Genomic DNA, 19195 nt, shown 5'->3' with positions numbered 1-19195 from the left:
CGCGCGTATTGTCAAGATTTACGGAAGTAGGCAGGAAAGATGCGTACATATGACAAATATATTAGGGGAAGAAAACTTAATACTATTAAATATAATCGTTTTCTAATAATCTTTTAATTTTTAATTTTTAGTTCATATTTTTTTGTTTTATTTTACATTTTTATTATTATTGATTTTTTAGCATATCGCTTTTCATTTAATCATTTTAATTAGATGTGATGTTCTAAAGGAATATTAATATAATCGAAACATACATTAACCTGCGTATGGGAGCTTTTAGATGTTTATATAGATTCACTTCATATATATATATATAAATATATATATATATATATATATATATATATATACTTTTATTTTTTTACCGTATTTTTCTGTTAAGTTACATTATTGTTTCAGCTACCCGGCCGTTTTTTTTTTTTTTTGGCCGTCTGTAAAAGTCTGAGGAGGCTACAGACGGCAAAAAAAAAACGGTCGGGTAGCTGAAAATACGGTAATAAAAAATAAAACGCAAATTTGCTCTACAACAGTATTGAGCACTTTCTTCAGGTTTTTATTAATTACCATTTCTACTAAATATATATATATTTATATATATATAGTAGAAATGGTATATATATTTAGTAGAAATGGTATATATATTTATACATGTATATATATATATGTGTGTGTGTGTGTGTGTGTGTGGATGTGTGTGTGTGTGTGTGTTTACATTTGTATGTGCATACATGTTTTAGTGGAGTCCCAATTCAAAGTGACCGCTTCATCAGATCAAAAGAGGCGATACTAAGTACTCTAACCAGAAGGCTTTGGGAACGAAATGCCCAATCAATATAGACAAATATATGCTATTTTGTACCTGTTAGCATGTATATGGCCTGGAAAATCTATCTCTATAACGAATCATATTAACTTATAAAACAAATTTATATTCTAGTATTGAGGAAAAGATAAACAAATGAAAACATGACAACAATTGAAAATATGTTTATATATTGATATGAAAACACCTGCTTGTTTAATTACTTCAGACATATAATATAATTCCCAGTATACCGCTTTTATTTAAATCATCCAAATTAGTTTATATACTTGTTCACTGACTGATAATATTATGAATAAACAAATAAATAATTTAAAAACGAGAAACAAAAGAACAGATAAAAACCGCAAGAAATAAAATAAATGAATACATATATAAATAAAGCTCATCTATAAAATAGATGAATAATGAAGCCGCTACCTGAAAAGAAAAAGCAACCATAAATACTTAAGATAGGGAAGTTACAGCGATGACGATATAATATTTCTTCAGGTTAAAGCGAGACCAAAGGGGCAATAAATAACCGCAAAGTTAAAATAATACCAAAATAATGCCAATACTTCCCCGCTGCAACAGCTTGATCACACCTCTCTTCCTTCACCCTCTCCAACCCAACTCTTTTCCTTCATCACATCTCCCTCCAAAAACCTCAGCTGTTCACATTTACAAAGTATACATCATCTTGACTCTCGTTTCAATATCGCTACTTTTTTGGTCTGATGAAGTGGTCTCTTTGAATGGCGATTCCACTGAAACATGTATGCACATATGTAACCAAAAATGTTTGCATAATAAACAGGCTATATAGCAGTTATATGCTTCTATGAGCACTCTTTAATTATTACGCGGATTTCCTTGAAGATACATCTAGGAAAACAATCTATACAATCAATATATATATATTATTATTATTATTATTATTATTATTATTATTATTTATATATATATTTATATATATATAAATATATATATATATATATATATATATTTATATAAATATATATATAGTTATGTTTATATATATATATACATGTATGTATGTATGTATGTATGTATGCGCACGTGAGTGTGTGTTATGGCCATTAAACTGTAAAAAAGGACATAGTATATACTTTTTAACATAATAAATTAAATAATAGAAGACTGAAATGGATTATTAAACGGATTAGAATTCTGACCAACGAAGCTAAATCAAGAGTAAAAATATTCTTGGATAAGTGTATTTTCTATTGAATTTATTTTTCGCTTCCCCTTACCTTGCTATAATCTCTATCACACTATTATTTTTTTCTCTTAATACTAACCTCGAAAATAAAACGTTGTTAGAGATCAGAACACTCTTGAACTTGGCCATAACCACTTCTTCAGTCACATGTTCACTTAATCTTAGCCGTCGGTATGACAAGGGATGTAATGACATGTGTGTTTTTTTTTGTTTTTAGCCACCGAGAGAACAATTCCGTAGCATACATTTACAACTTCTGCCCCCTTCTGATTGATCTGCTCAGTACTTATCATGCATCAACGCTTCACCTTCTGGCCAAGTCGCTAAAATTAACACTCATCTCGATCGTTTTTTTTTTTTTCGTTTTTTTATTTTTTGTCAAGAGGATTTTTGTCTAGAAAAATCTGGAACAGAATACGTTCCATAGGTGCGATCAAAGAAAGGCTGCTTCTACACATTCGATTAGAACGAAACTATTATTTACGTATTCGGAGTCATAGTTTTACTTCCGCATATTATGAGATTTTCTAGAAAAGTAAAAAAAAAATAAAGCAATTAAAAAATAAAAATATAAATGTACAAATTAAATTCTTATACAAAACAATAAAAAAAAAATAATAGACCACACGCATACACAGAAATTTCGATATAGAGATCGCAAAAGTGACAAGCTCGGTGGATCGATCTTGATGTTGCTGATTCATATATAGTTAGATAAATTTATATAAATAAAACAGTATATGCATGCATTTCTGTCTGTCTGTGATTAACCAATATAATCTTAAGCTACTGATTATATAACACTAAAATTAACAGGGAATAATAATACACCAAGGATGGTATATAACGAATATAATCTTTGTTTAGATTGATGAATAACACGTGCAGAAATATGTCAGCAAGTTGAAATGCAAAATGTTCATTTCAACTTGCGACATGCTGCTATTAACTTTGCGCATGCGCAAATTCAATCATTGCTAGAAATGGTTTACTGTTAAACCATACGCATCTTTCTGAGTGGTTAGCTACAAAAAGTAGAGAACGCGGCTAGGCGCTAAATGTTTTGGTTTGGATTCTAGCTGAGACTACTTAAGCTGGTTTGTTTGTTGTTTGTTTTGTTTTACGGCATATCACCCCTTTTCAGGTTATTTAATGCCGAATCTGGTGATTTTGAAGAACGATTTTTTTTAATATAATATATTTGCTTTTTAAGTCATAATCTATTTAACCCATAGTTGGGACCCTAACAGGTGCTACCACTCCAGGTCAGAGTGGACCTGGGAGCAATGGCAATTAAAGGGTGACTCCACATTCCCTAAAGCCTGCAAGCTGGGGCCCTCACCGTCGGATATAGTTTTAAGTCATATCCAGGACCTATTTAAGCTGGTTGTTTAAACTTATAAAATGAATATTATGTGTATGCATATACATATACACGTGCAGACACATACACATACACGTGTGTATATATACATATATGTGTGTGTGTATGTGTGTGTGTGTGTAAAATAAAAAGGAACGAACCTAGTTATGTGTTCATAAACTTTTCGTCTTTAATTCGAGAATTTCTCTGAATGCATGAGGTTAAGAAATAAAGACGAAGTGTTGATAAAACATAACTCGGTCTGTTCCGTTTTATTTTCTCTGTTTTGTCGGGATACTATTTCTATTATTATCATATATATATATTCAATAGAGAATTGGCTCTTTTACGACCAGGCAAGTAATGTTTTGTCGGGATACTATTTCTATTATTATCATATATATATATTCAATAGAGAATTGGCTCTTTTACGACCAGGCAAGTAATTTTTAAATCTTTTGAAATAAGTACCATATATAATATTCGAAAGAGAATTAACTCTGTATTAATAATAACTAAATCTGCATGAATTATATTTAAGCTTATTTTGCAACCGGACAGGGGCCGGGCACCCTTCTGCTAGTAATTGTGAAATTGATGAAGCAATTATGCTTTCGTTTAGGTTATAGATATATGGTATTGGTTTTATGCTATTTATTTCGGTTCGAGTTATGAATGTTTTGTGTGAGTGAAAAGTTTTTGATAAACAACCATAACGAAAACGCATAAATAATATTAACACAAGCAGGAAGGTTTCTCAGGATTACATAAGAATTATTACTTGCACTGTTTGACTACGTTCATCTAACCATTTTACTTTATTTGTTCGTTCCCGACAAAAAGAGAGTGGACCTGTGAATTCACCCTCGTCCGTTCGTCCGTTCCTCTGTTCGAACTTTCCTCTATAACTACCCCATGGAATTTTTTTAAAATTGAGAACAAATATTAAACATTATATGTAACAGAACGGATTTTCCGGGAAAACTTCGGTTGTCGCACTAGGGGTGCCTTTCGGGTTAAAATGGCTAAAATTAACATTTTTGTGCTTATTAAAAAAAATGATGCCTTGAATTTTTATAAAACTTTCTGAAAAGTTGTAACTAACTGATTTCTATATTTTTGTTTGTCTATACGCGATAACTCTTGGGTGTACGCCAGTGGCTCTTTTAGGACTAATAAAAAACACTCCATTTTTGGGACTATTTTACCATATTTGTCCAAAATTTTCTGTGTATGTCTATTTAGTAGTTTTACATGGTGCTGAACTCAAATATAAATATGTTAAGACCTTGGAGTCTTTTGGGGCTTAGTAGGGACGCAAATGATGGACTTATTCATTTCTTTTTTTTTTTTTTTTGCATGGCGCAGAACTCAAATTTACACATATTTAGGCCTAAAACTACACGGTTTGTTTATTTTCAGCAGGATTTGACGTCCCCTAGGGACTTTTGAGGCTAAATGGTGGAAGAGGCAAATGCTGAATTTCGTTATATTTTATGCCTCGTTCACTGTAAACTTACAGGGGGCCATGCATGCTTCACTTGTTTTTTTATGAACTTCACCTCTTATTTCGCTTCATTATGTAGTCGGAAGAAGCTGTTGGATAACTTTCTTAGTCTGTGTCTTGTACACACATTTTAAAAGAATTTAAAAGAAGTTTTGTCCGCATATGTCCCTTAGTTTATCGGGGTACTTGGTGATTTGAGACCACTTCCGTTGTCATTCCCAGAGATTACGATTCATATAAGGTCAAATGCATAATGATAAGAGTATATCTTTGATATTTTTAAAAGTTTATTTGAGATTCGGAAACGCTACATCTGTCTATTATGGCAACTTTTACATAAAAAATACACGCTTAGATGTTGTGTACATTCTATAATCCTTCTTTCTTTGGGGAATATAAAATTTCGCAGATATACACAGATACATTGCATTTTATTACTATAGAATAATATATACATATATATATATATATATATATATATATATATATATATATATATATATATATATATATATACATTTCTCGCTAAAATCAGCCAGTCTGGTGAGTTGTTGACGACGGAACACGTCTTAGTGGATAATTATATTTAAAAAAATAACATATATATATATATATATATATATATATATATATATATATATATATATATATATATATATATATATATATTAGAGTACTTCACGGAGTCCCTTATTGTTTTCTCAGTTTATTGTTTTCTATTCCAAAAACGGAAGAACTACGAAAAGTGGAGGAATGCAATTAAAACGAGCGACTTATGTGCCTAAGAATTTATATTTCTATATAGTTACCATCATGTACATGTTTGCCTGAAATTCAATAAAGCATCCCTGCTTTTGACGCACATCCATGACAAGATGTCGCTTTTTTAGGACCTCATACGATCAATATTTGTAAAAAAAAAACACTAAAACTTTCAGTTCATGAAGTTCAATTCCAATAGTGAGTCTAATTCGTTGATAGAATAGATTCCATTCAATAGAATTTTTGTAACTGTAGTTGTGATGTGGCAGCCGATGTCCTCATCAGTCACTCTCACCTGGTAACGGCAATTATCTACAGCATGCAAGAAGAAAGTCAACAGCAGTTTTGTATATCAATTCCATTCTTATTCCATTGTGTCTTTTCTAATTAAGTTAAATATGTTCCTAGCAACCCTAACCATTTTTCCTAATTAATTAAAGTGCCTCTTTTAATATTTTATTCAATATTGCTTTCCAAATTATGATTGATATTTCCCAATTTCATATATGTGTATCTAAGTAACTCGGATGTTTCCATGCGGTTTCTTTTTTTTTTTCTATTTTGCCCTCTGAAGAAAGTTCGACGCCTACATGACAAGCTCATCTCTTTTGTCTTGTTAATTAAATTAAATGTTTCCCCCCAGAGTCCGACGTGTTTAATCGAAATTGCTCCAGGCAAGTTGTGAAGCGACTTGACATAAGAAACTAACAAGAACCAAAGATTATAATCGCAAAGCCATGAGATGATTATTAATATTTATCTTGAAGAAGACCAATGTTGTAGCAAGGAGAAAAATAGTAGCTAGGAAGAGAGTTCCATACGCTACAAGTGATTTGGAAAAACTATTTAAACAGAAAGCTATATTACAATGAGTTGTCAAATCAGCTAAAGAATCAAACGAAATGGCACACAGAAAATGATGAATATATCAGACAATTCTGATTGCCACATACCTTAATAGTATTTACAGAAAAGACTGAGACTAGCAACATTACTGCGTAAAGAAGCTATTGTAATAGGATCTAATCCAATCATCGAAAGTAAGCGTTAATATTTGCACCTCACTCCGATTTCATTCGATCGTTCTTGTGTTTGTTCATTTCATATTTTTTTTTATAATTTAGATTGATGTTTCAGTACCAGTATCATGGCACATTACTTCATGGATCTGTTTGAGTGTGTCAGTAAGTGTTTATCTATTACTATCGGGGGTACCCGGTGTTGCCCGGGTGTGGTGAGGTGTGTGGGGGGAGTAAATCAAATCAAAATGCAAAATAAAGAATAAGTGAACGTAATAACCTTGTTCAAATATTACAACTTTTTTAAATCGGAAAAAATGAACGAACGTGATGAAAAATAAAGAATAAGCAGACGATGTTAAACTTCTTTAAAAAAAACGGAAAAAAAACCCCAAAAAAAATCAGCGAAAGTGATGAAAACAACGAACGAAAAAATGGCATCAATAACTCTGTTTCAATATTAAAACTTAAAAAATATATATATATACATTTGATATCTCGGCTCGAACGTGAAATCTTAAGATTAACTACTTTGCTACTATAACAACTGGTCTAGTAAGCTAAATTAGGTCGTTCTTTTTATATTTAAACTAATTCAATTTTTCGCATGCGTGTTTGGCTAAATTGTCATGAAGAAAGGATTTTTTGCTACCTTTCCCTGTAGAAAATTGGCCAGTTAATGGGGAATAGATTAATCCTTTTAGCCAATTTTTCGATATTTGTCGTCCGCAGGATCGAGTATTAAAATGATACCAATTTCTTGTACGTATATCACGTTTTTTATTTACACGTTCTTTTTCTCCTTCGCGGTACGGTTCGAGCCTGCCTTCCTACTACCATTGTCTGTTTAAATGCATGTATGTATGCATAGCGAGACATACATACATACATTTAAACAGACAGGTGAGATTTATATTATAAATGTTCTACATTAATTTAGCATTAGCATTTCCTCTCTACAATCTTGTTCCCTTAACTTTATAAGTTTAACTAGATTATCCCATAACAGTTTCATATCACCTTTCCGTTAAAATTAAGTTGAGTGTTTCTGGGAGCGTCTTAATCTGTTTTTTCTTTAGACTTTGATTATTAGATTTCTACCTTTTAAATAAGGTTTGGATGCCTTTGGGATAAGGTATTTCATTTATTTGCTTCTTGATGTAATTGGCCGATGCTCTTATAATCTTATTAAATTTTTCCTTCTGAATCAATCTTGATTTTCCATGATAGTCTTATTCCATTTTATTCCAAACCAATTCAGACTTTTCGTTGCAATTTTATTCCATTTATATTTTTTGAGAAAAGTGGATATTTCTGTTACAGTTTAATTACAGTCTTCTGATTTTCGTTGAACATTTCCGTAATTTTTCTTAATTAAGATACCCCGTTTCAATATTTTATTCAATTTTATTTCCAAATTAGAATTGATATTTCTCAAACAACCCAATTAGCATGTGGATACTAAATTAAGGCATTTCCGTGGAGGTTAATTTCAATTTTCGTTCGGAATCGAGTTCGACGTTTACACAACAATCTAATAGTGTTTTGCATTATTAATTAAAAAGAAATGTTTTTGTTAATGTCTGATGTTTAATGAGAAGGCGTAAAACCACTTAGTGTAAGGAGCTAACAAGAATGAAAGATGATTACGTAAAGACAATGTATATATATCGTGTTGACCTTAGTTTGGAGAAGATTAAGAGGAAAATAATAAGCAATGAATAAGTTCTACACGTTTACAGTTCTATTGTACTGTTTTAACTGAACGTTTGTTTTTTGTCAAATTCTTATTCAATTTTGTCTTCCCTATGCAACGACATTTTTCATGCATTATGCGTATGTAAGCGTGACGCACAAAATATATAAAACACACGCTATATTATTATTATATAGATTATTACTTCAGTGCAAAGATATTTGCCAATTAATAATTTTATCTTGAAAATAAAAACTGTGCTTTTTTAAAACTTTTATCTATGACAATAACTACCTCTAAAACTTGATTCCATTTTTAAAATACATCGCTCGTAATATTGAACGTGAAATATGATTCTAACTCATGTTTAATTTCCTTTCCTGATGATATCTTAAGGTCATCGAAATGTTTTTATAATTCTCGAAACCAATGATAAGGGAGATAGATGAAAAGTATATTAAGGATGATGTAATATTTTCCAACCAAATTTTCCTAAAAGCTTATTAGTTAGTAGTGTTGTGTGAAGAAGAGCATTATCGTATTGAAAGATGGCTGCCTTTGCTGTTTATGAAAGACTCGCCTGGGTGCCCGGTGTTGCCCGAGTGTTTGGAGGTGTGTGTTTAGTAAAGAAATAAAAAAAAACAAGTGGTATTTGGCAACTGGCTCGAACTCGTACCGCGATGGAGGAAAAGAAAGTAAAACGAAAACGTGATGTCTTTGCCGTTGCGTCCATTGTCAAACCGTAAGTGGCGATGGTTTAAATTAAGGCTAGTCAAATCGAAAATATCGGCGAAAAAAGTGATCCCTCCTTGTAGAGAAGTGGCCAGTTGAGGATGAAGAAATTTTTTTTTTCAAATTTTCGATATTTGTCGTCCGAAGAGCCGAGCTTCTAAAGGATATCCATCTCGTGAAAATCCATCACCTCTGACGAAAGTTATAGGCAGTCATTCATACATACATGCATACATACATACATACATACATACATACATTTAAACAGAAAAGTTGAGATTTATATTATAGAAGGTCATTTATAGGTCAACATGGGTGAGATTATTACAGAAAATTTGAATGATGCATTTATAATCTAAAAAAAGTTATAAATTAACTATGGCGACATGTTGAAGCAATAACAATAGGCATAAAATGAATTCTTTCTTATAAACTGGCAAAAACATTTTCACCGATAAAATATTTAATTGGTATTCATTCACTTATTTTATAAATGTTTTTATTTTCTACATAAACCAAGACCATAAAAATACCCATCATATCATCTTCATATTTTTTTTACGTCCATTTTACTCGCTGGTATGTAGGTGACGACTTTTAGAAATTGACGTTGAAACAAACCTATATCTTATTACGTATATATATATATATATATATATATATATATATATATAACTCCTTCCTTTTAACGTTTATCCTTATCGATTCTTTTCAATATTTTCCTTAGTCTTCTTTTATGAACTAACCTTCCTCCTTCAATTGTGTAACATCCACTAATAGAAGAATTCTCATCCATTTCTTAACTATGCGATACCATGAAAGCCTTGTATTTGACACGCAGCTTCCTAAACTGTCCTGATCTTATTTTCCCGTACAGTCATGAGATTTGAACTTGTCTTTAAAACCCGCGTCATGCATTCATCATTCCTATATCCTGTTTCCATGCAACGAATATCCTCAATCCCCCACTAACTAACTTTCACGTCCATACATTATAACACCGTATCCACATATCTGATAGACCCTTCTTTTGGTTAACATTAGTAATGCTCTGTTGGTTCATAATGGTAAATCATTCTCAAGATTTCTTCTATCACAGTAGCGTTTGATAATTCTTTTGTTCCAATGGCATCACTAAGGTAACAAGATTTCTGGACATGTTTAAAAACTTTACAATTCACGCATATTTTGTCGACATCTTAGGTCGTATTTGTCTTTAATGTGGTTCTCTTTTATCACACAAACTTCCATCTGAAAATATTGTAAGGGATGTCGATATTGGACTTTACAAATACAACTTGTATAAAATGTGGATGATTTAAACAACTACGCTTAGCATTATTTGAATTAATTCAAGAAATCTAAAATATAATACATTAGTCTAAGTTCATAGAAAAATATCTGCTATTTTCTAATACAGTGTACGTGTCCGCGTAACAAACTGCTTGATTGAAATAAAAGAAAAATGTTAAATGCATCTATAATATAAATCTCCACTGCCTGTGTAAATGTATTTATATATCTTTTTTTTTTTTTTTTTTTTTTATTCAATTTTCACCCCAAACAAGGCACAGTGCCACTTTGAAGCAGGGGGCTACTATTAGGGAATTAATTAGCGGGGTCATTATGAAGGGAGAAGAGTAGAAAGATGTTTGTTAACATTACACTTGAACTTCTGCATATCATTGCAGTTGGGAAAGCAGAATCCCGGAAGGGAGTTCCAAAGACCCGCAGTTCTGGGGAAGAAACTATTGGAGTAAAAGGCTTTCTTGCACCTAGGGATCTCCACTGTAAAGGGATGAGACTTAGTAGCTTGTCGGGTTTGTCGGGGGTAGTTACGTCGGGGAGGTACAAGTGTTTGCAGTTCGTCAGAGCATTCACCATTAAAGTATTTGTAGAACAGGCAGAGGGATGCAACATCTCGTCGATGGGACAGAGGTTGAAGCCCAGATGACAGTTCAGGACCTATCAGGTTTGCGACTCTTTTTTGAACCCTGTCCAGGAGCGAGAGACAAGCAGCAGATGCACCAGCCCAGATGTGACAACAGTACTCCATACATGGGCGAATGGTTGCCTTATAGAGGTATAGGATACTGGCAGGCGTAAGTAGTTTTCTAGCACGGTAGAGGGAGCCAACCTTCCTTGCAGCAGCCTTGGCAATGCTCTCAATGTATCTATTCCAGTTCATATTCCCTGTAAACGTTAGGCCGAGGAGTTTAAAAGAAGTACTTTCAGGCAATGTGTTCTTGGCCATTGCTATTGGTGGTAGAGAAGGTTTCTTGTAGTTATTGAAGGAAACAAGCTTAGTCTTAGCAGCATTGAATGAGACCAACCATTTTTGTCCCCATTCCACTACGGATTGGAGGTCATCCTCTAGTGTTTCTGCCATTTTCTTGGATATGTGTTCATTTGTTTTCCCCTCATATCTGTTATAGAGAGTGGTGTCATCGGCAAATATACCCATCTCCGAAACAATATTATCAGGGAGGTCGTTTATGAATATCAGGAACAATAGAGGTCCAAGGATAGACCCCTGAGGCACTCCCGCATTTATGTCATATTGTTTGGATGTACGTCCGTCGAGGACAACTTTGATTTTTCTATTACTTAAGAAGGATTTAATTACGTTATGAATTCTTCCAGTGATTCCATATGATCTAATTTTCCTTAGAAGACCATCGTGCCATACCCTGTCAAAAGCCTTAGATATATCAAGGGCCACCGCTCTACCCTCCCCTGTTTTATCCAATGAACGGTATATACGTTCAGAAACTACAGTTAAGATATCTGCTGTTGAACGGGCTTGCCTGAATCCATATTGTTTGTCAGTCAAGAGTTTAGCAGCTGTTAGGTGCTGGACTAGGGCTTTATTAACTAAGGACTCAAATATTTTGGCGAAAAGCGGGAGGAGGCTAATGGGGCGATAATTTAGTGGGTCAGTTCTTTCACCAGAATTCTTGAAGACTGGTACCACAGAGGCGGTTTTCCAAAATAATGTGTGGAATTTGTCATAATCATCATTATTATCTACAGAAAAAAGTGTGAGTCTTATAAACAAACATTTTATTAGAAAATAAAATGTCCAGGCGTTGTTGTACTGATCTGTTGGATTTTGTTTTCGTCTGATTCCTACGTCCATTCATTTGTAAAGTTGCACAAACACTTCAATGAGTGACTGTTCTACAAATTGTTAGTATTGGATTGTTTTTCTTTTTTATTCGTGTCAAACTTATATTAGCGTACTCATCACAATCATCCTCATCCTGATAATTGAGGATTTATGACTTTTGGGACGCTCCTTCATGTGTATTTTACATGTATGTGTATGTGTACGTGTGTATAAGCATATGTATGTACATGTGTATATGTGTGGCTCTCTGTGTGTATGTTTGCATGTCTGTACATTCGTATGTATGTTTGCGTGCATATCTATGTGTGCATGTAATGTGTGCATGCATGTGTTTTTTCATGTGTATGTGGTGTGGAGATCTCTCCCGTAAGCCGTGGTGAAGGTAACCCCTCTAGGAGAACCAAATCTCTGACTTAAAACCAATAAAGCGAGAGATCAGTTCCCTGATCTTCAGTTTGACTTGTTGCTAGTTATATTGCTCCTGCTTGTTGCTGGATCTCAATATTTTGAACCGAGAGAAAGATTTACCCGCCGTACAAAGCTAAAACTCTGTAACATCATCTTTGTATAGATACTCCCTCAAGCATTTGCCTATAAAAAAATAGTCCTGTGGTGATGGAAAAGTTGTGACGCGTGTAGGCCTGAAATGTTGGAAGCATGTAAAAATTGATCTCCCATCACTATATGTATGTATATATGTATGTTTATATATGTACATGTATATATGTATGTGTGTATATATGTTTATGTGTGTTTGTATGTATATATGTATATAAGTATATATATATATGTGTGTTTGTTCATATGTTTGTATATCTATCGTATATATGCATATATATATATGTATGTGTAAAAATGCATATATATATGTGTGTATGTATATGTAGATAAATTTATATTTATGTATATGTCCATATATGTGTACGTATTTGTATGTGTATGTATATGTGTGTTTTTATTTGTATATGTGTGTATATATGTGTATTTATATGTATGTATATATGCATGTATATATGTATTTATGCATGTGTGTATGTATATGCACACGTGTGTATTATGTATTGTGTATGTGTGTGTATTATGTATTGTGTATGTGTGTATATATGCATACATGTGTGTATGTTTATAAATATGTATGTGTGTATGCATGTGTATGTATGTATGTATGTATGTATGTATCTATGTATGTATGTATACCAATGACCTTCAGTGTCATGTTTGCTTGAGCCTGTGAATTCGCCGACAGGACTAAAAAAGTCATTTTCGGGCTCATGGCCTTTCCGTATTTGAAAGAGTGGCACTCGTCTGACAAGACGTTGCAATCCTCATGTATGTATGTATGTATGTATGTATGTAGGTTTGTTTGCCTAAAACTTTAGTCAGAAGTGACAGAGTTTCACGAGATTGGTATCGTTTAGATGTCCAATCCTTCGGACAACAAATATAGAAAAATTGACTAAAAGCATTAATTCCTTCACCCCCAGCTTGTCACTTTTCTGCATGGTGGGGCCGCTGTTTTCGCCGATATTTTCGAAAGTCATCTTTTCGATTAACTAGCTTTAATTTAAACTTGCGTAACTTTTTTTCATGTTCTTTACCTCCTTCGCGGTACGTGTTCGAGCCTACCTGCTTGCCAACAACCTATTTTTTTTTTTGCTAAACATACACCTCCAAACACCCGGGCGCCGGCCACCCAGGCTAGTTTCATATATAACTGTCAACATAGCATAGCCATTCCCATGTTGGCAAAACTAATTCCTTAATCAAAAGAGTTTTGCACTACTTTTACGCCCCCTGGTAGAGATTAAAATCAGGGTATAATGTTCCCATATCTTTTGTTTAGAATCCGTATTTAAATTTTGATTAAAATTCATTACATTATTTTGATTCAATATAATGTCGCATTTACTGTTTAATCTTAATGAGCTATAGAAAAACAATGAAAGTCAGGGAGTCTTGATTTAAATGTTAAAATTTAGCAAATTGATAGTTTAAATATCGATCAAATTTTATGCGAATATGGAAGCTTGTTCCGAAATGATGTTTTCTACAACATCACTAAATTATTTCGAAAAAAAAATATATTTGAAGAATAATTTTAATACATGTCCTATTTCACAACAATCGGAGACATCTGAATTTTCATTCGAATTGAGATGAAAATAAATGAAACTAAATATAGCCTACATTGTCCACTTTCATAAGTGTCAAAATTGTCTATCAAAATTCATAATGGAGTGAATCCTATGTATAGAAATATATAAACATATAAAATGATCTAACTTTATATAGACATATACATCTTCAAATAACGACATACTCGTATTTGCGCTTATTTACTTGATATATTTGTATGGGTTAACTTTACTTTGGATTATTGATTTTGTACGTGTTTCTTTTTTTTTTCAGATGATTATTTTCTTTTCTGAGCAACAGGAGTTAATTCACAATTCGAGACACAATTTTAGAAAATATTCTAATATTATTGTTGTATTTTCAGATCGAATGATTCGTCTTTGGTGGCGATTTTGACGATATTAATGCGTTCTTTTTTATTTTTATATATTTCAGATAAACATCGTTTTGTTCAGCCGAGTAGAATAGGAAGAGGCGCTAAACACCGAAGTTTATTATTGGGATCGCTTCAACAGAAATTCTTTCACGATGTCCAACACCAGCGATTATGAGTTATTCATTTACTACCAACAAACCTACGAGACGGTCGATCTTTATCTTACACCAACTTTGATTATTTTAGGCCTCGTCGGTAACATACTCGCCTTTCTGACGTACTACTGCACAAATCTCAAACGTATCCCAGCTTCGCATTCGATGATGGCATTGGCTGTGGCAGATAACGGTTGTCTGTTCACCGTCTTCCTTACCACTTGGTTACCGAAGCACAAATTAGATGTTTATAATCAGGATGTATTGTGCCAATTAATCATCCTATGCAATTTTGTCTGCATCTTCTTGTCGCCATGGTATATTGTGTGTCTTCTGATTGGGCAATACCTTGATCTGTTGCATCCTTCTTCAAAATGGCGCATTAAGACTACGTTTCGCGCTCGTCTTATTGTTATCAGCCTTGCAATATTTGCCCTCGTCTCTTACCTGCACATGAGCTGGATGTTTGGCGTCCATGAGACCGGCATATGCAGCATCTGGACTGAAAATACCGCTGCTTATCAAATATTAAGTAAAGCCGATTGGATTGTCGTTGTCTGTCTTCCTAACATGCTTTTCATCCCTCTGCTTCTACGGCTCTTCATTTTCCATTGGTATGACTGCCAAACTCAACGATCTTTGCGAGGTCTCCAACCAAATCTGCGCCAACACAACACCACCAATTCGGCCAGCGTTCCTCATGCGAATCAAAACGCTAACCGATCAGGATACAGCAATCGGGGAGCTTCGGCTTGTTATGGCTACATTAGTGGTGGTAACAGCTTCAACGGCCATAACAATGATCACAACAATCCCGTCTCTTACTATTACGAACCTGAACTGAACACCACTTTGATCGTGAGCGTCATCACGCTGGTCAGTATTTCTCTCTCACTTCCATCAAACATAAATCGAGCCATGTTGACTTTCGGCGAGAGAACGCAGATTAGCTTAGAAAGGCGATTTGCTCAAAGGTATGCAAGCATCGTGGCGTATGGCAGCTACTCGAGCCGCTTCTTCATTTACTTTCTGGTTTCCTCGACATTTCGGCACTTTTTATTCGACTTGATTTTCCGAATGGTGAAGCGTATTGCAGTGTTTTGCTGTCGAATGAGGTCCTCTCGGCATGATATCTCTTTAAGTAACGTGCCCACAACAGAGGTGCACACAGCGACCGTTGATACACAGACATGAGAGTTGAACGCTCCATCATTGACTCTTTACACTAACCATTCGTTTGATCCAGACACAGGCCGTCCAAACATTTTTCGGGGCTGCTTCTCTGAACATTTGTCTTTGAATCAGTAATTCAAGGAAGATAACCGGAGCTGATCTTTCGCCAAGTCTTACAAAGGATTTGTGTTTTGTTATTTTTTTAGTTATTTTTATTTATTTTTTTTTTTAATAACGCCAATTTACTTAAGTTTATCTCTGGATATTTTGTTTTAAATCCAAAACGAACTAAACCTATTTCTACTTTAAAGGATGATTGTCGGATTTTAAGGACTTGCAACAAACAGAAAATATAATAATGCTTATGCACAGCTATTTCAAAGACGAAAACGGACACTTACGATTTGAAAACAGTTTTGTTAAATTGCCGAGTGTCTATAAAACTCTAAAAACAAGGAACCATCATTCTGGTGCTGATAGCACAATACAAAATGCTATATACATATACAATCATATTCAGAATTTCTGCAAATCAGATTTTTTGCCTATAAATGTTTGCAATACTTGAATTAACATTTACAAATTTCCATCCATAACAAGTCATTTTAACCGCAATTATTATTATTATTAATATTAGTAGTTGTAATAGTAGTGTTAGTTATGTGATTATTATTTTTATTACCATTATTATCAATTGAATTTGTTACTGCAAAATGTACTACATCAGCCACTAATAGACTTCTCTGAAACAAAATACAGCTCGTATCATCAATACTTAAAGACTCTCTTCAATACTGTCGCTGTTTTCAACCAGTGTAATTGGTCTCAGTCGATCTTCCATGTCCATTGCTAAACTCATTAAGACAGATCAAATGATGCCGACACAAGACTGGTACGAGTGTCACTTTAATGTCTGATAACTTATTTATTTTTCTGATAGTGCTGAGATATTTATCCAGCATTTTCATTTCTTCAGTTTCACCCTGCGGTCCAGCGAGACAGAAATTTTCTAAAACTAATTATTATTTCTTATTTCCTAGATATTATCACACAAGTCATTACAAATTATCACTCACTGACAAAAACAAGTAATGTTCCCTGGAATGGGAGTGGTAATAAGTATCCTCAGTTTTCTCGTGGTCTACGCTCATTTTTATTACTTTCAGTGATTTTTTGAGTTATCGCAACATCCGTTTTCCGTTGCGTTGTATCTAATAACAGCCACAGGATTTCTGTGAAATTTGAGCGACATATATCTCCCATACTCTACCAGTGGAGGTGTCGATTGCTGTGTCTCTCCTCGATCTTTCTATTCTCCCAAGCACAATTACTCTTTACTGTACTAATTTTTGCTTTGTTTTGTTGTCGTTATTATTATAATTTTAATACTATTATTGTAATCATTATCATCAATATTGTTATTTATTCTTAATAAATTAAATACCCTTATTCGAAATTAAACAAGTTTAATAGTGTATGATATTGAGTTCTATTTAATAAATACATATGCTTACATTAATATAGGTTAAAAACAATTCTGTCATTTTCGGTCTACAGACTCGAAATTTGACACAAGGGGTATTGAGATTTGTAAAAATCTTTCTAATCGGTTTTCGGACCGAAATTTGGCTGTTAAGAGGTCAAAGTCCAACGATTTGACCTTTGAAAAACCTACCAAACTCCTCCACCAATTTTGAGTCTAACCACTTCATATTTTAGATTTAGGTTCGTTGGACATAGATCTAATTTATGATTTCATTTGAGCCCAAAACAATAAATGCTAAGGGATCATAATTGTGGCCAATGTTTAAAACAAATTGACTTCTGCGGTCTCTACCAAATTACTCAGTCAATTTTTGGTCTGAACATTTGAAATTTTACATGAAGTGTATTCAGACATAGGGCAAGCTTTTAATCGTTTTTTTTTGCTGGTCAAAGGGGTCAAAGGTCTAAACATTTGAAATTTTATTTTACATAAAGGATATTCAGACATGCAGCAAGCTTTTTAATTAGTTTTTTTAGCTAGTAGTTCCTTGGCAAGACGTCAAAGTTGATATAGTTGACCTTTGGAGACTCTATCAAACTCCTCCGCTAATTTTGACTCTAAACACTTGAAATTTTAGATGTAGATTACTTGGACATGGATCAAACATTTTAATTAGATTTGAGCCCAATATAATTAATTGGGGTCAAAGTTTTAAAAACTTTGACCCCTGGTGTCTCTACCAACTTTCTCTATGGTAGTTAAGGAAATTAAAAAAAAGGAATTGCCGTACATATTCACACTTGAAGGAGCTTGAAAATGAGTGAGGTTTATATATTAACATAAATTGCTAAATGATTTTACAAGCGACGTATTTATAACCTTGTTCTCAGCAAGTTACATAGATCAAAGATTGTTACTGTTATGAATACAATTTTTAAAAAGTACAGTTTCTTCTTTTTCAAGATGCTATCTCGGTAATGACTTTTTCATCGACTTGATAAAAACCAGACCTCACAAAGAATAATTAATACAATGCTCATTTCTGTTTTCATGCATCTATTAAATTTATATCTGACATTATAAACAACCACCAAGTTTTATTTTCTTTTTCATTCGTAAGAAGCAAATTTTCTCATCGAAAAATTAAACTATGAAATCATATAAAACCAAGGAAAATCACATATAACCAGCAAAAACAGATAAGGGAAATAACCTAATTCATTTTTCGAAGATAAATTGTGTATAAGACAATCGTATATTCAAATAGCACAAGAGTAAGTATATATATATATATATATATATATATACATATATATATATATATGTTTGTGTTGCGTATGTGTGTATGTGTCCATACATAAACATATATATATATATGTTTATACACACACATACACATATGATAATTATAAAACAAAAAATGGAAAATAAAAAAGAAAAAACTAAAAAATTACTTATATATTAATCAACGTTTCATTTTTATTCTAAGACTTTCTCGAGATGACTGGTTTAAAAAAAGCATAGAAGTCAATATTTCAAAATACCTAGTGCGTCTATGACGTGAAAAATGGTTTAGTTATAATTTTTGAGCAAAGCATAAATGTAAAAATTC

General features: G+C 33.1%; 1 protein-coding gene across 1 annotated transcript in view; it reads left to right on the top strand.

Moving 5' to 3' along the window:
- Positions 1 to 16251, top strand: part of LOC145286106 (uncharacterized) — a 680754-nt gene extending 664503 nt beyond the window's left edge. The window contains exon 5 of the mRNA XM_080134797.1: positions 14829 to 16251. Within this exon, the coding sequence (XP_079990923.1) occupies positions 14922 to 16118 (1197 nt within the window). The 5' untranslated portion in view covers positions 14829 to 14921 and the 3' untranslated portion in view covers positions 16119 to 16251. The remainder of the gene's footprint in view (positions 1 to 14828) is intronic.
- The last annotated feature ends 2944 nt before the right edge of the window (positions 16252 to 19195 follow it).

Source organism: Euprymna scolopes, chromosome 10 (assembly GCF_053919585.1).
Source record: "Euprymna scolopes isolate OS-2025 chromosome 10, ASM5391958v1, whole genome shotgun sequence".
In the NCBI taxonomy this organism is placed as follows: Eukaryota; Metazoa; Mollusca; class Cephalopoda; order Sepiida; family Sepiolidae; genus Euprymna; species Euprymna scolopes.
Note: the sequence above shows the minus strand (reverse complement) of the source record. Positions and strands in the feature narration are given on the sequence as shown.